This window comes from Thalassophryne amazonica, chromosome 1 (genome assembly GCF_902500255.1).
Source record: "Thalassophryne amazonica chromosome 1, fThaAma1.1, whole genome shotgun sequence".
Taxonomy (NCBI): domain Eukaryota; kingdom Metazoa; phylum Chordata; class Actinopteri; order Batrachoidiformes; family Batrachoididae; genus Thalassophryne; species Thalassophryne amazonica.
This window is the reverse complement of record NC_047103.1, coordinates 29005744-29027507: the sequence shown is the minus strand read 5'-3', so window position 1 is coordinate 29027507 and position 21764 is coordinate 29005744. Positions and strand designations below refer to the sequence as shown.

General features: G+C 41.6%; 1 protein-coding gene across 1 annotated transcript in view; it reads left to right on the top strand.

The window, feature by feature from the left end:
- LOC117507786 (cadherin-12-like) overlaps window positions 1-21764 on the top strand; it is a 243027-nt gene that overhangs the window by 147491 nt on the left and 73772 nt on the right. The window contains exon 6 of the mRNA XM_034167590.1: window positions 11522-11775. Coding sequence (XP_034023481.1) covers window positions 11522-11775 — 254 coding nt within the window. The remainder of the gene's footprint in view (window positions 1-11521; window positions 11776-21764) is intronic.

The window sequence follows — 21764 nt, the reverse complement described above, 5'->3', positions numbered from 1 at the left end:
GTTTCCCGGGTAACCTCTGCACCTGGGGGGGGGGGGGGGGGGGGGGGGGGTTTGATTCCCTGTTCCACCTCCGGCTTCAGCACGCCCTTGGCCGTCTGCCATCGGCGTGGCTGAGGTTTGGGGCAGTGGGATATACCCGCAGCTAGTGGCTGGTGTAGAAGTCGGAGGAGTGGCGCCGTTTTGTGCCGTTTGCCATAACCGCTGTTCCACTCCTCCCGGTTGGCTTCTGGGGTATAGTCACGGTTGGTGACACTGGACGTGCTTCCAGTTTCCACTGCGCCAAGGGGGTGGGGTTGGGGTTGTTTTGTTTGTATGTTTTTTTTTTCTCTCTTCTTGTTTTTCCCCCCAGTTTCCGCCCTCAGGGTTTGACTGTGGTGTCCTCTGGGGGGGAAAGGGCTGTGGGTCCATCTAGCCATAGACGGCCGGGGCTGGGTCCATTGGTCATGAGGGGAGGCGTCTCCTGGGGTTGATGAGTGGTCCTCTGGGAGGCGCTGGGAGTCCCCGTGGGTGACGTTGGATCCCAGAGGGACCTCGGCTGTGGTTATTACTCCTGGAGCTGGCGGGAAGTCCTCTGGGGGGTGTTGGTCCCTACATGTCGTTTGGGGGGGGGGTGTTTTAGCACTTTTATTTGTAAGCTTAAGTTTGGGGTTTTTCTTTTCTCCTCTTCCTGGGGTTTGATGGGACGGTCCCCTGGGGAGGGGGGGTGTTTTGGTTGTTTGTGTTTGTCTTTTTTGTTTAATGACTAAAGACCAAACATGGTTGGATAAAGGCTGACCGCACAGGTTTAAGAACTCCTGGCCACACCTGTGCTAAGTGACTGACTGAAACAAAGGCAAGGATGCAGCCAGAGGAGAGGACATCAACCATTCTGTTGGAAGACGAATGCAGATGCGGTTTCCAGCCATGGTCCCTGGAGGGGGGTGTTTCTCCTGGGCCAGGTTTGTGTGGTCGCCGGGAGGCTTCCCGTGAGGGTGGGGTACTGTTGTATGGCTGGGGGGCCTGGCTGCCTTTTTGTTTCTGTCTTTTGTTTTTCCTTCCAGGTGGCTTGCATTTGGGACTGAGTGGCTGTGTTGCTGAGGTTATCAGGACCTCACCCTGATCACCTGCAGCTCGTCAGGACTCACAGCTGTGGTGCATCTATATGGATTGGAACATGGTGGCATTTAAGACTGGAGTATACAGTGTGTATTTGCCAGAGACTCGACCTTGTGACCAGACGGGTGAGATCGTCGTCTCAAGAGCCATCTCATCATCAGTGGATGCAGAGAATGTCCAGGTTTGATGCATGGTCTGTGAAAGAGGAGGGGGTGAGGTCTCACGCTCGTCAGCGCACTTCCTGAGGTACGTTAGATTCTGTGACTAACATTTATACAGTCAGTATATGTGGTGTCCCTCACACCTTGTTATATTGAGCTGTTATGTTAGTCCTTTTTAATCAGCTTCCACTGCAGTGAGTTTGTGAACAGGATGTTCTATGCCTGCAGGGTGGGAAGCTGATTAGTAATTAAGCCAGGAAGTGTTTGCTGTTTGTACACCTTTGAGCGTTCTCTGTGTGTTGAGTGTGGACTCACAAGATGATTTCTTCATTCACAGACTCGGTTTGTCGCGGCCACCTGGGGGGTGTCGGCGGGGTCCTTGGGTCCGAACTGGTTCTGGCTCCGGACCGTTAGCGCTGCTGGGAGCGCACCGTTTACCACCTCGCCAGACCGCGCACTTATTTGTTTGTATATTTATCACATCACTGTTATGTTTATTAAACTCTGTTATCCTTTGTACCGTGCTCTGCTTATTTTAGACTGGGTCCTTCAAACGCTGGTCGGTTCTCCGGGCTGCGTCCGACACATAACAGCTTTTAAGGTGGCAGTAATTAAACCATTACTTAAAAAGCCATCACTTGACCCAGCTATCTTAGCTAATTATAGGCCAATCTCCAACCTTCCTTTTCTCTCAAAAATTCTTGAAAGGGTAGTTGTAAAACAGCTAACTGATCATCTGCAGAGGAATGGTCTATTTGAAGAGTTTCAGTAAGGTTTTAGAATCCATCATAGTACAGAAACAGCATTAGTGAAGGTTACAAATGATCTTCTTATGGCCTCGGACAGTGGACTCATCTCTGTGCTTGTTCTGTTAGACCTCAGTGCTGCTTTTGATACTGTTGACCATAAAATTTTATTACAGAGATTAGAGCATGCCATAGGTATTAAAGGCACTGCGCTGCGGTGGTTTGAATCATATTTGTCTAATAGATTACAATTTGTTCATGTAAATGGGGAATCTTCTTCACAGACTAAAGTTAATTATGGAGTTCCACAAGGTTCTGTGCTAGGACCAATTTTATTCACTTTATACATGCTTCCCTTAGGCAGTATTATTAGACGGTATTGCTTAAATTTTCATTGTTACGCAGATGATACCCAGCTTTATCTATCCATGAAGCCAGAGGACACACACCAATTAGCTAAATTGCAGGATTGTCTTACAGACATAAAGACATGGATGACCTCTAATTTCCTGCTTTTAAACTCAGATAAAACTGAAGTTATTGTACTTGGCCCCACAAATCTTAGAAACATGGTGTCTAACCAGATCCTTACTCTGGATGGCATTACCCTGACCTCTAGTAATACTGTGAGAAATCTTGGAGTCATTTTTGATCAGGATATGTCATTCAAAGCGCATATTAAACAAATATGTAGGACTGCTTTTTTGCATTTACGCAATATCTCTAAAATCAGAAAGGTCTTGTCTCAGAGTGATGCTGAAAAACTAATTCATGCATTTATTTCCTCTAGGCTGGACTATTGTAATTCATTATTATCAGGTTGTCCTAAAAGTTCCCTAAAAAGCCTTCAGTTAATTCAAAATGCTGCAGCTAGAGTACTGACGGGGACTAGAAGGAGAGAGCATATCTCACCCATATTGGCCTCTCTTCAATGGCTTCCTGTTAATTCTAGAATAGAATTTAAAATTCTTCTTCTTACTTATAAGGTTTTGAATAATCAGGTCCCATCTTATCTTAGGGACCTTGTAGTACCATATCACCCCAATAGAGCGCTTCGCTCTCAGACTGCAGGCTTACTTGTAGTTCCTAGGGTTTGTAAGAGTAGAATGGGAGGCAGAGCCTTCAGCTTTCAGGCTCCTCTCCTGTGGAACCAGCTCCCAATTCAGATCAGGGAGACAGACACCCTCTCTACTTTTAAGATTAGGCTTAAAACTTTCCTTTTTGCTAAAGCTTATAGTTAGGGCTGGATCAGGTGACCCTGAACCATCCCTTAGTTATGCTGCTATAGACGTAGACTGCTGGGGGGTTCCCATGATGCACTGTTTCTTTCTCTTTTTGCTCTGTATGCACCACTCTGCATTTAATCATTAGTGATCGATCTCTGCTCCCCTCCACAGCATGTCTTTTTCCTGGTTCTCTCCCTCAGCCCCAACCAGTCCCAGCAGAAGACTGCCCCTCCCTGAGCCTGGTTCTGCTGGAGGTTTCTTCCTGTTAAAAGGGAGTTTTTCCTTCCCACTGTAGCCAAGTGCTTGCTCACAGGGGGTCGTTTTGACCGTTGGGGTTTTACATAATTATTGTATGGCCTTGCCTTACAATATAAAGCGCCTTGGGGCAACTGTTTGTTGTGATTTGGCGCTATATAAAAAAATTGATTGATTGATTGACTATTTTTTTAATTTTTAAATTGTTTGTCATTCTTTTATTTTTAATTGTTTTTTGATGTGTAACTGTCAGTTCTTTTCATAATTGTTTTTGCAGCACTTTTTAAACTAAAGTTGTGACTAGAGTGAGGTGTAAGGAGTCGACAGATTTAATTAAAAGCACAAGCCTAATAAATTAGTATATATCTGTTTTCGCTTTCCATATTCTGTCGTATTTTTTCTTAATCACCAAAACCAAATCATCGTTTTATTTTGTTTTTTTTAAAGGTAGAATTCAACTGGGCACATTTATTTCCATTTTAAAAACATTTTTTGCCCATAATACACCCAGAACTGCTTCATCACGAATTACTGTCTGAATAATGAACTACTGTCTACTGTCTAACTTCACGCCGGTTTTCTGCCTTGTTTTTGTGGAGTTAGAAACTAGAATGTCAAAATTCCCCCTATCCCGCAATGGTGAAGAATCCTTTAAAAAATTCCTGGATCTGGATCGTGATCCAGATCACCACTAAAATTTAATCACTTGTTCCTCTTGTCATTTCCAACCACTCCAGAAAATTTCATCAAAATCCATTCAAAACGTTTTGAGTTATCCTGCTGACAAACAGACAGACAAACAAACAAACGCTACCGAAAACATAACCTCCTTGGCGGAGGTAATAAGTACTTTTATTGTGTACATCTCCAACTTGAAACTGATTATAATAAGGATAAACTGATTAAGGACAGTACGTGGATTAGTGGCACTGTTGCCTCAGAGCAAGAAGGTTGTGGTATTGTGTGGCCTTTCTGTGTGGAGTTGTGTGCATTCCCTCCAGGTGCTCCGGCTTCCTCCCACATCTAAAGACAGGCAGATTAGGTGGTTTGGAAAGTTTAAATTGACCATTAGGGTGTGTGTGTGGTTGTGAATGTGTTTGTCTGTCTATATGTGGCTCTGTGAGAGACTGGTATCCTGTCCAGGGTGGACCCTGCAACATGACCTATGATTGCTGGGATAGGCTCCAGCCCCCCATGACCCTTAATTGGAGTAAGCGGGCATGGAAAATGGATGGATGGTTGAACTGATTTAAGTCTCATGAAATTTGATGCACCAGTTCAATTGAAATAGCAACTTTGTTTAGCTTATTCAGTATTCAACAGATATATCTGCTACCTGCTCAATCCAAAGCCCACCTTCACAAGAGCAACAACTCAATCTTGCAAGATGGTGGCCAACATGTTGCCAAATTCAAGATGAAATATACAACATGAGGTGAGTGTAAAATCCAAATTGGGATGAGACCAAAATGATTCACCTGTACTGCAAATTACTCAAGGTAAACTTGAAGACTGTATCAAAACCTTTGTTTTGGAGTCCTGCATGATAAAGGAAAAATCATATCCTGTTCTCCTGCGACCTGCTGAACAGTGCCACCTGCTGGACAACTCATGAATGTGTATTCATATCAAATTATGGAATTCAGAATCATGTCCATTGCTTGCCATGTCAGGTCTAGGAGAATGCACTGGTGCCACACTCACCATCTTGGGTCCTGGATGATAACAACCCATGCAGACAGCTAGTTCATCTCCACCTCTCAAAAGATATCATCTATCTGCCACACCCAGGTGAAACATAGGTGTACACTTGGCCATCTCCATTTAGTGTCTGCAACAGTGCATGCCACGGTGCAAACAAAGAAACGCCACCACATTGTCAAAATGTTGCCGACATTGCCTGTACATTAGGACTATGCCCAAAAATCCTTAAAAACTCTTTTCAGCCTAAACCCATGTGACTCACCCTCTATTTTCCTCAAGCATGTGATTTATCATGAGTGTTACCTGTGAAACTGTGACGCCTTGATTAGTCCCTTGTTCTAAATGAGCAAATTTCCTTGGAACATATAACAGGTTCAATTGGTGAGAAAAAGTTCCTTCATTCAGTATCACTGCCAGTGCAATGAAGGTGCACATTTACATATCAAAGGGCGCAGTGCCATGTCTGGAATTTCAAGTGAGTTCTGTTGTGATGTTGAAAAGCAGCAGCATTGACGTGAGAGGAACGCAGTCTGTCCTCTTTACACATTCCAGCATTGATACACTTTCTTGTTGTGTCCGCAGTATCAATCAAAGGTGCATAACTACAGAAACCATAATGATGCACTTCAAATGTCTAATTGAACATGCATCTTGATTAAGCATAAGGTTTACGGGAGTACAGGTGATTCTAACCTGTACCATCCTAATTTTTAACATGGAAGTAGGTCACCATTCGAAAAAGAGAAAAACGTAAAATAATATATCCAGTCGGAGAACTGGTGGCTACTTTCTTTCCTGGCAAATTTCCCTCATGGCTTCCAGATCTGATTCGATTTTCCCCAAATCAAGCATTGAGGCTTTAACACTTTTTCTCATTAACTCTGAGTTTCTCATTACCCCCTCCTGGCCCCATTTTATTCCTATTTAACAACAGATACAGAAGACATATTTGGCCCGTTGCGTGTTTCAGACACATTAAAGAAGCAGCAGAGCTCTCAGCACTCAATTTGTATCTGAACTGGAGGAACCTCTGATAATCTGTGGGATTTGCTTGACAGTTAATCATATCGTTACCCGTGTATTGTTCCATGGGCATCAGAAGGTTTCTGCCTCCTCTGTCTGCACAAAGAAATGAGCTGCATATCACTCCTGTAACATATTGTTCTTCCTGCTAATGCAGCCCACTTCGAAAATTTGCCAGCAAAACGTCAACGCAGAGTTTAGTTTGAGTGAAACTAAATTGGAGTTCCAGCAAGCATACCGAGTGTCTGGCATGTCCGATAGCTTTTTTGAGAAATAAAATTAGAACATGAAAGTGCAATACCTTCCAGATACTTTTGGATCCAGCACTAAGAATATTGTTGGAAAATGTCCTTCATGATATTGTTTGCTATGTGCTGGAGATTGAAAAAGTTGCTTAATGGCTGTTTTTGTTTTACTCAAAAGTACGCTTCAAATTTGTGAACATGACAACTGCAAACATAATGTCTTTTCAGATAATATGAATTTTAAATGAACCACAATATTTTGAGGTAAGTATTTAATGCAATTATGCCAACAAAGATAGCAGAAGTTTCACAGTTCAAGGTCACTCCTGCCTACACTCCATGTAATGTGAACTTGCATCAGGTGATGTATCTGGTATAAACCTATCCAACCTGCTGTGGCCACCTACTGTCCAGTAAACTCATGACTCCATGAGCTCTTCCTAAGGCAAATACCCAGATACATGACTGTTCAAGAGGTCATCTTGCTCAAATACAATTGCAAACCCAGACTCTCTGATTCCTCACTCAGCTTCTATAGTGCTGCAGTGAGGGTATCCATTGCCCAGTGAGTGCATCGCATGTGAAGTTAAAGTCAGTAAACTTGTCCTCGCAAACAAAAGCACCCAAGTTGCTGTTTTCCACAATCCTATTCAATACCCAATCCATGCAAGCATTGAACATTGTAGGATCCAGAACACATCCCTGATGAACACCAGTTGTTGCTGGGAAAACTGGAAATCAAAGGAGCAGTTATTTAGGGATACTAAGATGTGGTATCAGTTGCATTTTCAGGGACTTTCTGCTTAGATATTTTGGCCATGTGGCACATTTCTCTGTTTAATATTTAGTACACCGGTGCCTGAGTGTTGAGGACCCCAGTGGCTGGATGAGGTCAAGGGGATACCCATCTTTTACCTGACTGAAGATAGATGGTTATTTTAGAGATGTGGGGTTGGACTGTTTGTCTGCCTGGGTGGTTGCCAAAGTGCTTCCATGGTGTCATGGATGAGGTGAAGCTTTGAAATGACTTGGTTGCTTGACGGTAAAATCCATTGCTGAAATAGCAGTGGGCCAGGTTCCATTGCACACCGGCTCTTACAGGGGATGACAGTTGACAATCTGATTGATTTATTTCATGGTATGCCCATAACACACCCATGACAAATTAAATGACTAATTACAACCCCTTTGCGGGGTAGCAGAAGCCATTACTTGTCTGGATAAACTCCAGGACTTGTCATTATTTACAGTACCCACAGCTATTTTGTTCCCTGGATGTCCAGCATGCCAGCTGTGCTTGCTGCTGGAGTTTATGACAAATCTGCAACGCCTGTTTGTGAACGAGGCATTTTTCCCTTGATATTCCAAAAGTCTTCGTCGTGGACTGGCATGACAATTAGACACTTATAAAGGGTGAATGTTTGGGCCTTTACCCTAATTGTGACGATGCAGCATGTTGTGATGGAAAAGCGTGTTTCTCTCTATCCCCAGTGACGCTCTGGCTAATGAGGCCTGGTGAACACCTCCTGCTGTCCACCTCCCCAGCTTTGCAGTGTCTCCTCTTCCTCCACCTGTGCAGATATTTCAGCTGAGCTATGCACAGTTGTCTTTGTGCACGAGTGCTTGCAAAATATGATGTACTGAGTAAGCATTTGTTCTTGCACTAACATATTTGTTTGCTTTATTTCCGTAATGTGCAAATGGCAAAGAGTGAATATGTGTGATTGCATTGCTGATGATTTTGCTCCTCCTGCACTAAGTCTTTGAGAAGCAAAGCACATCTGAGTCATTTTTTATGTTGATTTCTGGCAATTGACAGGAAACAGTAGGTAGCTGTGGAAAGAGGACTAATGATTGCTTTATATTTGAGGCTACTTTGTAGGTGTAACTTGGTGGGAAGTCTGATTGATTGTTGGGATCAGCATGCAAGTGACGCCCACGCTGGTTCACTTTTTATACCATCGCATCGGGGAGTTTGGGCTTCTCACAGTGTTGTCACTTCTTGAGTGAGATTGAAAGGGACGGAGTGCATTTCCTGCTGAAGGATCTTCTGCACAGCCGGCTGCATCTGGTGCACTGTAATCAAACCAATCATGGTGGCTGATGGTCAATGATTACTTTGAGATTGGCTTGTCGTCACTTTGCCCTTTTATGGGGGGTTGGGGGGGACACCTGCTGTAAGCAGTAAGATTGTGATATCATCTGCTGTCAGTGTGACACCATTTCTGTGCAGAGCCTCATCATTAGGCTCTACATATATTGCGGTGCAGTCGTATTTATAGTGCAACATATAAGAGCATAAATTCAGTGTATAACTTTACGAAAACCCCACATTCCTGTCCATGTTACAGTATATTGCTTTTATTTAACTTGTCTACTGTTTATTTTATCTGTCTGCTCAGTATTTCCACTTGAGCCACACAAAACGCTGCAGCTGCAGTCTTCTATTTTATGTCTTATGCATATTCATTGTTGACAGAAATTGATTTAAAATGAATGTTTTTTTTTTCTTTTCTCATTTTAATTGATTTTTCTTATAATTAATGAATTACTTTAGATTTTGGAGGTATGATTAAAAACAGAGCAAAAGGAATAAAAATGGCAGTTTCAAAAAGAAAGAAAGAAAACAAGTTAAAGAATTAATTTAGCACAAAAATGGAAAAAAAAAAATCTGTCCCATCTTCAAGTGAGCATCAGCTAACAAGTTGCACTCACAAATGTGAGGAAAAAGAATATCCCTAGTATGTAACCGTTTATGGGACAATATATACAACATTAGTAAAAAAAAAAAAAAAAAACGGAATGAAAAGTTGATCCTGCAAATTATTTTTTTCAAACATGAAACACCATTCTGCAACCTTTGTTTGCTTTGGTTTAAAACTAGAGTACTACAGTAGGATAATGAGTTGGGCTACATATACATATACCATATACCTGTCTGTGTTCTCGAATAAGACCCTCCATGTATGTTATCCCATTCCGCTCAGCAGAAAATGGGTGCCAGTAACCTGCAATGAACTGGTGTTCCGTCCAGGGGGAGCCATAGTCTTTAATCACACTTTGGAATCAAGAGATAACTGGGAGCATCAGTGCCCCCGGGCCCATATACAACTACTTCCTCTTCTCCTCAATGGATCTAGTATGGAACTACATCTTGATTTGCCACACTTTTTACACCAGATATCCTTCCAGACACAACTCCATATCAACAAGGAAAACACAGTTAACCCCAAGATCTTCTTACTGGGAGGCAAGGGTGCTAACCACTGTGTTAATCACCCTGCCCATGTTTTTCTCAGTAGGAGCCCTTTAATTCCACAGTGTTTTTTATTTGCGATTAACCCCAAACATAGCTGTGGAAAGTGGGAGTTCTGTGGATGCTGCAACACCCTGTTGGGAAAGCAGATGTCACAGCACCCACCTGTGAGACAAAAAAAAAAAAAAAAAGTAAAATAAACTAGGACTGCAAGCAGTCATATACAGCCCCTCGTTCCGCGCAACCATCTCACAAAAACTAAATGAATTTTTTTTAGAAAAATAAACAATTCTGAATAAATATTCAAATATTATAGCCTACAACATAATCTGGTGCCATTAGCTGGAACACTTGTTCACCCTTTTTCCAGTATCGATTGATTTATTAATGCTGATAGTGTATTGGGGTCCCTGTTGTCTGTGCCTTGTCACAGAGTAGAGGTTTTAAATGAAATACAGTAAATTGTGTACTGTTTAAATAATGGGTGTAGCCATAGTTGGATGTGTTCTTATTGGCCACTACAGCACAACCAACACAAATCCAAATCTCCTTCCCACATCAATGGTCCCAAAATGTAATTGCACAGCTTTCATGAAAACAGCAAAAACATCCCTATATATATATATATATATATATATATATATATATATATATATATATATATATATATATATATATATATATATATATATATATATATATATATATATATGTACTGGGTCAGCCCTTTTCCTCAGATTGCCATCAAGATTTATATGAGTCTATGCTTAGCCCAACCTTTCTGCCATCAAAATCGGTTAATCAGACACTGACTAATCCTGGTAATAATCAGATGACAACCACGGGACAAAAAATATAACCTTTATCACTTTTTTTAATCTGTTAATGCACTTCTTCTCTCATGTTCACTGTCTTTTGGCATATGTGGGGATTTTTCCCCACCTGCTTTTCCCAGCTTTTTTCACTTTGGAGAAGCCTCAGTTCTGGGGCAGGCAGATAGCATTGGTGTTACATGTTAGTTCATTTGAAATACACAGAAAAGGAATGTTTCTCATATGACTCCAGGCTGCCAAAGCATGACCAACTGCGTGTTCACAGAGTATGGTCGGTCACACATGAACGTGCGGCAGACGGGCAGAAGCTCCAACACAGATGCCGCTGTTCTTGGATGTTTACATGTCATCTGTAAGCATGCCATAAGTGCCAACTCCTCTCCACGCTGTTGACTAATTGACACTGAGCTTGTATGTCAGAGGCAGAGCAGGTGGAACAAGAACGTCTTGGTTCAGTGAAGTTTTGTTGAACTGTGTAAGAGCAGTTTGACTGACAGATTACAATGTTAACCTGGCCGATCCTCGCTGTGTCTGTTTTACGACTTGTGCACGGCTCTCTTGTGGTTGGCCCACTGAGCTGACATTTCCATTCACGAATGTTGGTGCAGTCATCACCTGTGATAGCATATCTGAGGTTGTGTTTACACTGTTTGCAACTGTCAAATGTTTACGCCTTTGGTTTAGCCTCTTAGGCAAGCAAAGACAAAGCCATTTGAGTGTAGTTTGAGAGACAGCATAAATATAGCTACAATTTGTTGACTGCAAGGGGACTGGCGACAACTGATAGCAGTTACTCATGCTTGAAAAAACCCTGAATAATAAAATTGAACTGAGGGCTCGCTGCCACTGATACTGCATTCTTTCAAGTGCTTGTCAGGGATGAACACAACAGAGGCTGCAAACTCATAAAACCAATGAAAATAATCCTCAGATGTACATTCAGTCTGATTTATTTGCACTCTTTTCTGTTTTTTTAGCCCTTGGACTATGAATCTAAGAAAGCTTACACCTTTAAGGTAGATGCCTCCAATGCTCACCTGGATCCACGTTTTCAAAGCTTTGGGGCCTTCAAAGACACAGCAACAGTGAAGATTAATGTTTTGGATGTGGATGAGCCCCCGGTGTTCAATAAACCCTCCTACGTGATGGATGTCCATGAGGACACACCCGCAGGCACCATCATTGGAGCTGTGACAGCACAAGACTTAGATGCCAGCAGCAGTCCTGTCAGGTAAAGTGCAGCTCATCTGTCTGAAATAACATTTAAATGTCTGCTCATTCTTTCTGTGATGGTTTTATGTCAAATTATGGGCAATCCATTTTCTTCAGTGGCAGTTTTCAGTTTTACTTTGTAATGATGTATAGATAAATATGCAAATCCCAATATGTGACCAAAAGGCATAGATATAAACTTCCTCTTGATCTGCTTGCAATGTATTTTTGTACAAAACATACTATGTTTTACGTCTATCTATCTATCTATCTATCTATCTATCTATCTATCTATCTATCTATCTATCTATCTATCTATCTATCTATCTATCTATCTATCTATATACAGTAGTGTTCAGAATAATAGTAGTGCTATGTGACTAAAAAGATTAATCCAGGTTTTGAGTATATTTCTTATTGTTACATGGGAAACAAGGTACCAGAAGATTCAGTAGATTCTCACAAATCCAATAAGACCAAGCATTCATGATATGCACACTCTTAAGGCTATGAAATTGGGCTATTAGTAAAAAAAGTAGAAAAGGGGAAATGGCAGAAGTTTAGATCTACAAGGACTCTTTCTAGAGCTGACTGCACATCTAAAGTGAGTGATCGGGGGAGAAGGGCCTGAGTCAGGGAGGTGACCAAGAACCCAATGGTCATTCTGTCAGAGCTCCAGCATTCCTCTATGGAGAGAGGAAATCCTTCCAGAAAGACGACCATCTCTGCAGCAATCCACCAATCAGGGCCAATCAGATGGAACCCATTCCTTAGTAATAGGACTCTCAGACCATGACAAAAATTCTCTGGTCTGATTAGCCAAAGACTGAACTCTTTGGCGTGAATGAAGGCATTATATTTGGAGGAAACCAGCCATCCCTACAGTGAAGTATGGTGGTGGCAGCATCATGCTGTGGGGGTGTTTTTCAGTGGCAGGAACTGGGAGACTAGTCAGGACTGAGGGAAAGATGAATGCAGCAATGTACAAAGATATCTTGGATGAAAACCTGCTCCAGAGCACTTCTGAGCTCAGACTGGGGTGACAGTTCACCTTTCAGCAGGACAATGACCCTACGCACACAGCCAAGATATCAAAGGAGTGGCTTCTGGACAACTTTGTCAATGTCCTTGAGTGGCTCAGCCAGAGCCCAGACCTGAATCTGTTTGAACATTTCTGGAGAGATCTGAAAATGGCTGTGCACCGACACTCCCCATTCACCCTGATGGAGTTTAAGAGGTGCTGCAAAGAGCAATGGGCAAAACTGCTGAAAAAAAGGTGGGGAAAATGTGTGGCATCATATTCAAGAAGACATGAAGCTGTAATTGCTGCCAAAGATGCATCAATAAAGTCTTGAGCAAAGGGTCTGAATATTTATGTACATGTGATTGCTTAGATTTTTTAATAAATTAGCAAAAGTTTAAAAAAAAAGGGTGTTGTGAGTAGAATCTTGAGGGAAAAATGAATTTACTTCAATTTGGAATTAATTCTATTAGAGGGAGGGCAAAGAGGAGACTTATGGACCCGGTGAGGGAGGACATACAGGTGGTTGGAGTGACGGAGGAAGATGAAGAAGAGAGGGCTATATTATTATTATTATTATTATTATTATTATTATTATTATTATTATTATTATTATTATTATTATTATTATTATTTTCCTTCTATCCATTTTCTATACTCAGCCTGCAGTCCAGGTAGCCTAACATGCACCCCCCCCCACACACAAAATGCCAGTAGATTTTTTATAAGCACTGATGTGTCATCAATCCCATACAAGTGGTAACAGTTAAATAATTCATTCTCATTATGATTTTTGAGAATGTTTTCCCTACCACCCTTAAAATCCACTTTGTGCGTTTCATGTCCGAACGATTTATCACTCAGAGACAGAATGTGGCATAGAAAGCTAACTATTCCACATACCCAAGCATATAATACCTCATTTGAAAGCTTTGTCAATTCTTCATCCCTGCATAACTACAGTATAAATGTATTTTGTATGTTTGTCATATTACTGGCATTCAAAGTAACATATCTTATTTTTTCATGAAACTGGTCAAAGTGCAAGTCAAAAATGTGTACTAATATATATTCTACATGATTTCTATTTCAGATATGGATGTAGGACCTTCTCTGTCAGAAATTACTTAATATTATCTCTCATGCTCCCAGAATCAATAAAATAGCTTCAGAACTACAAGAGTTATCAAACCTCAAGCTGTGCTGGGGTAATGTGAATTGTGCACATCCACACATCAAAACAGCCACTATTTATTCAATTTGAGATGTTTACAATAGCCACAATCTATTTAATTTTAAATGCTTACAATTTTCTTATCTTTACTTTTATTTGTTAATGTCATTTCAATCATTCATTGATGACTTACATAAGCACTTTTCATGAACAAAAAGGAACAGAAGGAAGATAAAGCTTGTATTCTCTGCTCCTTATACCAAAGTTTGATTCCCACATATTCCAAACCATGTCTTGCATTTTTTTTTTTTTTTACATATTTTGATTGTCTTTCAGAACAGAGACTTAAATTGTCTGCAATGTCAAGATTGATCGGTAGACATAATATTTGATACTAGTATATATAAAGGACCCCGGGTCCTGAAAAACACAAAGTCGCAAACAAACGCACCTTCTCGCACTCTCACATACCCCCCCACCCCCCCACCCCCACACACACGCACACACACACACATGAATGCCTGCTTGCAAGATTTCATTCTTCAGTCTGAGTCATCACTATCACTTACTACAACTTAGTTGTTACTGGCGACATCAAGATCTGATCCGTCATCATTGTCTGAATCATCAGCAGCAATGTCATGCAAACTTTGTGGTGAGCACTCACCCTCGTACCAAAGTGGCTGAAGACCTTCCTTCATCGGCACCCATTCTTGGACCTGATGCACTGGAGGAATTGTTGGATTTACCACATTTGCTTGTTTCCAAATTGCCAGTTGGAAATTTACTCTTAAGATGTGTTGTTTGAGACTCTTTTTACGTGGTGGCAGTGCAGCCATGTCGACTCTACTGGGAGTGGATGTACCATCCTTTGTGGAGAGCTTATTCATTTTTGTCTCTCTGAGATCTTCAACGTTGGTTGTGTTGGAGTTGCCTCCATACAATGCACACACAAACAGCTCCAATTCATCAAAAACATTCTGTGGGCATTCCATGCATTACAAAGCTTGCCTAGTACAGGTATGAACACCGGGTACTTCATCAGGGTCTTCAGGGGCATGGGCATTCCTTTGCCACAGGAAGAACTTGTGTAGCAGCTGAAGGAGTGAAATCCCATCAAGCCCGTGCACTTTTCCTGGCCAAAATCTCAAGCTACATTAATCATATCAATATCTGTTGCTTATATTGGTAACAAATAATATTCTGATGTTCACCATTGGCGCACAATGCAGGAGAATGAAGAAAATGTCTAAGTCTGGACTCTTGATTCACATGTTGTCATACCCTGCTGGTGTGTTATACATGCTGTGCAAGACGATCCTGAAATCAGTGTTCTCCTGGGATGAGTTGGGTGCAGAGAAGGGACCCAGGATATATAGGGAGAAGGATGCTGACGATGGAACCACCAGGCAGGAGGAGAAGAGGGATGTCAAAAAGGAGGTTTTATGGATGTGGAGACATGCAGGTGGTTGGTGTGACAGAGGACAGGGTGAGATGAAACAACTGATCTGCTGTAGCAACCCCTAATGGAAGCAGCCAAAATAATAATAAGATTATTATTTTTATTAATCATAATAAGAATAAGAATAATGATTGTATGGAAAACTATCACTCACCATGTTGTTGCATAAACATGTTGTAGTCATTGTTCTTACTGTAAAAAAAAAAAAAAAAAAAAAAATCTGGCAAAACAATTTCCTTCAGGATTAATACAGTTCTTTGTTATTCTTATTCTTTACTTTTGTTGAAACTGATTTTGTGTTGACATGCAAATAAAAAAGGGGGTATTAAATGGTACTTTTCTCATGACTCTAAGATCCCTGCAACTTTAGCGTAGTACTGCGTGTGTGTGTGTGTCTATATATATATATATATATATATATACGAGGGCTGTCCATAAAGTATAGGTCCTTTTTATTTTTTTCAAAAACTATATGGATTTCATTCATATGTTTTTACGTCAGACATGCTTGAACCCTTGTGCGCATGCGTGAGTTTTTCCACGCCTGTCGGTGACGTCATTCGTCTGTGAGCACTCCTTGTGGGAGGAGTCGTCCAGCCCCTCGTCGGAATTCCTTTGTCTGAGAAGTTGCTGAGAGACTGGCGCTTTGTTTGATCAAAATTTTTTCTAAACCTGTGAGACACATCGAAGTGGACATGGTTCGAAAAATTAAGCTGGTTTTCGGTAAAAATTTTAACAGCTGATGAGAGATTTTGAGGTGATACTGTCGCTTTAAGGACTTCCCACGGTGCGAGACGTCGCGCAATGCTCTCAGGCACCGTCGTCAGCCTGTTTCAAGCTTAAAACCTCCACATTTCAGGCTCTATTGATCCAGGACGTCGTGAGAGAACAGAGAAGTTTCAGAAGAAGTCGGTTTCAGCATTTTATCCTGATATTCCACTGTTAAAGGAGATTTTTTTTAATGAAAGACGTGCGGCCGGATTGCAGCGTCGGCTCGCAGCCGCCGCAACGCTCCGCCACAGGAAAAACACCTCTGTTGGAAGCCTTAAGGACAAGTTGGAACATGTCCAGCTGTTAAACAATTTCTCATATACTCACTCCACTGAAAGCCATCAAAAGCCGCCTGGATTTTACAAATGGTTATCAACACGGAGGTGTTTTTCCTGTGCCGCCGCACAGGAACTTGTCCTTAAGGCTTCCAACAGAGGTGTTTTTCCTGTGGCGGAGCGTCGCGGCGGCTGCGAGCCGACGCGCGGACCCGTCCGCACGTCTTTCATTAAAAAAATCTCCTTTAACAGTGGAATATCCGGATAAAATGCTGAAACCGACTTCTTCTGAAACTTCTTTGTTCTCTCACGACGTCCTGGATCAATAGAGCCTGAAATGTGGAGGTTTTAAGCTTGAAACAGGCTGACGATGGCGCCTGAGAGCATTGCGCGACGTCTCGCACCGTGGGAAGTCCTTAAAGCGACAGTATCACCTCAAAATCTCTCATCAGCTGTTAAAATTTTTACCGAAAACCAGCTTAATTTTTCGAACCATGTCCACTTCGATGTGTCTCACAGGTTTAGAAAAAAATTTGATCAAACAAAGCGCCAGTCTCTCAGTAACTTCTCAGACAAAGGAATTCCGACGAGGGGCTGGACGACTCCTCCCACAAGGAGTGCTCACAGACGAATGACGTCACCGACAGGCGTGGAAAAACTCACGCATGCGCACAAGGGTTCAAGCATGTCTGACGTAAAAACATATGAATGAAATCCATATAGTTTTTGAAAAAAATAAAAAGGACCTATACTTTACGGACAGACCTCGTATATATATATATATATATATATATAGTAGTTTTTCACCAGGTTTGCACACACTGCAGCAGGGATTTTGGTCCACTCCTCCATACAGATCTTCTCCAAATCTTGCAGGTTTGGAGTTTCAGCTCCCTCCAAAGATTTTATATTGAGTTCAGGTCTGGAGACTGGCCAGGCCACTCCAGGACCTTGAAATGCTTCTTATGGAGCCCCTCCTTAGTTGCCCTGGCTGTGTGTTTGGGGTCATTATCATGCTGGAAGACCCAGCCATGACTCATCTTCAATGCTCTTACTGAGGGAAGGAGGTTGTTTGACAAAATCTCGCAATACATGACCCCATCCATCCTCCCTTCAAGACCGTGCAGTGGTCCTGTCCCCTTTGCAGAAGAGCACCCCCAGAGTATGATGTTTCCACCCCCATGCTTCACGGTTGGGATGGTTTTCTTGAGGTTGTTCTCATCCTCTAAACATCTTAAGTGGAGATGATTCCAAAACGTTGAAGACATTGCTCTGCCTGTCAAAACAAATATCCCTTATTGTTCTCTGGAGGATGAGAAACATGCAAAGGAGAAGGGCTATGATACTGGAGTCAGTGATTTCAGGGTTTTAGAACTCTAATCCATTCATCAATGTCTCCCTTCTACATTCATCAGTGTCATCAAGGCGTTACAATCTTGTGAATTTTGTTAGTTTTACCTATCAGGTTGAGGACTAATCCATCTGCACTGAACATTCAAGGCTGTCGTGTAAAACCCTGTTGGGATCATGTGGTGACAGTTCACATAGTGATTTAATAAAGCAGAGACAATGTCCTGTGTCTCATCTTTTCTGCATTTGTGCACCTGATATTACTCAACACTGCAGTGGTATCTTCTCTCACTTATAATGTGTAGATTTCATCAGACATAAGCAGACTTTGGATCTTTAATGAGCAAATTTGACAGAAATGGTGCAAATAGTTTACTGGATTGCTGTGCACAGTTGTGCATTTTAATGTACAAATATGTTCACTTAACCTTTCAGATATACACTTAACAAAAATATAAATGCAACACTTTTGGTTTTGCTCCCATTTTGTATGAGATGAACTCAAAGATCTAAAACTTTTTCCACATACACAATATCACCATTTCCCTCAAATATTGTTCACAAACCAGTCTAAATCTGTGATAGTGAGCACTTCTCCTTTGCTGAGATAATCCATCCCACCTCACAGGTGTGCCATATCAAGATGCTGATTAGACACCATGATTAGTGCACAGGTGTGCCTTAGACTGCCCACAATAAAAGGCCACTCTGAAAGGTGCAGTTTTGTTTTATTGGGGGGGGGGGGGGGGGGGATATCAGTCAGTATCTGGTGTGACCACCATTTGCCTCATGCAGTGCAACACATCTCCTTCGCATAGAGTTGATCAGGTTGGCAATAGTGGCCTGTGGAATGTTGGTCCACTCCTCTTCAATGGCTGTGCGAAGTTGCTGGATATTGGCAGGAACTGGTACACGCTGTCGTATACGCCAGTCCAGAGCATCCCAAACATGCTCAATGGGTGACATGTCCGGTGAATATGCCGGCCATGCAAGAACTGGGACATTTTCAGCTTCCAAGAATTGTGTACAGATCCTTGCAACATGGGGCCGTGCATTATCCTGCTGCAACATGAGGTGATGTTCTTGGATGTATGGCACAACAATGGGCCTCAGGATCTCGTCACGGTATCTCTGTGCATTCAAAATGCCATCAATAAAATGCACCTGTGTTCTTCGTCCATAACAGACACCTGCCCATACGATAACCCCAACGCCACCATGGGCCACTCGATCCACAACATTGACATCAGAAAACCTTTCACCCACACGACGCCACACACGCTGTCTGCCATCTGCCCTGAACAGTGTGAACCGGGATTCATCCTTGAAGAGAACACCTCTCCAACGTGCCAAACGCCAGCGAATGTGAGCATTTGCCCACTCAAGTTGGTTACGACGACGAACTGGAGTCAGGTCGAGACCCCAATGAGGACGACGAGCATGCAGATGAGCTTCCCTGAGACGGTTTCTGACAGTTTGTGCAGAATTTCTTTGGTTATGCAAACCGATTGTTTCAGCAGCTGTCCGAGTGGCTGGTCTCAGATGATCTTGGAGGTGAACATGCTGGATGTGGAGGTCCTGGGCTGGTGTGGCTACACGTGGTCTGCGGTTATGAGGCTGGTTGGATGTACTGCCAAATTCTCTGAAACGCCTTTGGAGACGGCTTATGGTAGAGAAATGAACATTCAGTACACGAGCAACAGCTCTGGTTGACATTCCTGCTGTCAGCATGCCAATTGCACGCTCCCTCAAATCTTGCGACATCTGTGGCATTGTGCTGTGATAAAACTGCACCTTTCAGAGTGGCCTTTTATTGTGGGCAGTCTAAGGCACACCTGTGCACTAATCATGGTGTCTAATCAGCATCTTGATATGGCACACCTGTGAGGTGGGATGGATTATCTCAGCAAAGGAGAAGTGCTCACTATCACAGATTTAGACTGGTTTGTGAACAATATTTGAGGGAAATGGTGATATTGTGTATGTGGAAAAAGTTTTAGATCTTTGAGTTCATCTCATACAAAATGGGAGCAAAACCAAAAGTGTTGCGTTTATATTTTTGTTGAGTGTATATTATATTTCAGTTGGTCAAATAACCCTTGACTTTGTTGACCCTGACAGGTCAAACTAAAGGTCATAACCGTTTAACTCAAACTGTTCACAAAAAAAAAGAAGTTTAATCATGCTAGAAGGGCTCTATGTTTGACTAAAGTAGATCCAATTTTGACACAACTGATGAATTGTCGTGGCCATTTGGACACGCACTTTCCATTTCCTCATGGTTGATTTGTATTTATTTAGATTTTCTTTGATGGATTCATGCCTACCATGTTTGGTCCATTTCAGTTGGACCATGATTTGATTAAGTACACATGGAAAATATGGTGTTGGTCAAACAGGTTAAAATGATCTGCATGAAAGTTGGGCTTCAGTCCATATTCCAAGTAGACCATGGTGTTGTTCACATGTGGTAAGAATGTACACTGAATATGTGGACCCAACATCAACCTTAAATGACTCTCATTTTTTATAGTTTGTTATGCCATGAGAAAGGCACTGCAGGAATCTTAGTGTGTTGGCATGGAGTGTACCCATGATGAAAAAAGTCTATAGTTTATGAAAACCCAAAAAATAGAAAGTGACATCTAAGGTGTAATTACAGTCACTTTAAAAAAATAGTATTCCACACAAAAAGGTGACATAATTTGGGCACTCTTGCCCGATTGTGCACATACTGTGTTTTTGGGGTACAGATCACACTTTTTTCTGTATTTACAACTCACCTTTTAACAGCATTATCCCGGAGCAAGTTTAACAACAAACAAGAACTCAGTGAAGAACATGTTCAACCCACAGCATGTGCTGTTAATTAACATAAGGAGTTTTAAATTCCCAAAACAATCAACATGGAAAAATAAATGTGATGGACAACATATGGGATGTAATTTGAAAAAACTGAAAACAATGGAAATTGATGGAGAAATGAACAATGTTTTGTTTTTTGTTTTTTGTAGAAAGTCCTTAGGTTGTGCTGTGTGCCAAGAGCACCTTTCAGTTTGAGATGGACAAATAAACATGTGATTGACAGCAGACTGGATGTTATGTGATGAACACAGGTTGCTCACCAATAGCACCGGAAGCACACAAATGATAAACATGAGTCCATTTGAGACATACAAATAGAGAGATAGATAGATAGATAGATAGATAGAGAGAGAGAGAGAGAGAGAGAGAGAGAGAGAGAGAGAGAGAGAGAGAGAGAGAGATTACTAATCTGTTCTTTAAATTTTGATTTAAAGAACAGATTAAGTGATTTCTGTACATTGTTGCAGCATACTTTTATTACTTGAGTTTATTTTGTTTTGTGTGTTGATTCCAGGGATCGTCCTGTATAAATAGTTAATATTGTTATTATTAGTAGTAAATGCATGATTTTTTTTTCTTTGTATAATTTGCAAGACCTCCCAGACTTATACTGCAGTAAACATGGTAAATGCTCTCAAATTAATGTTAACAACCCATACTTTAAAATAATATTCTATACGTAATGAAACCCTAGGTACCGGCCCGGACTCTGCATTCTCAGGGAGCAGGACTACTTTGTGTCCCTAGGGTAAATAAAATGTCTGCAGGCCACAGAGACGTCTATTATCATGCACCTGTTTGTGGAATCATGCACCTGTTTTACAGTCTGATTCTGTAGCATCATTCAAGTCCAGACTTAACATGCATTTATTCTATTTTTCGTATGGCTAGCATTCTGGCATAGTATGTAACTATGTTTCCTATCGATTTAAATTAATTTTATTAGTAATGGAACGGGTCTCAGCCTCAGCTTTATCTAAATTCTTGGTCAGTTAGTGAAGCTTAGCGTTAGCAGCCAGTGATCACCTGAGGTTTTGTCTCTGCTTTCCTGTCGATTTACTGCTGCTGAAATATACCTTAGGTGTAGTTT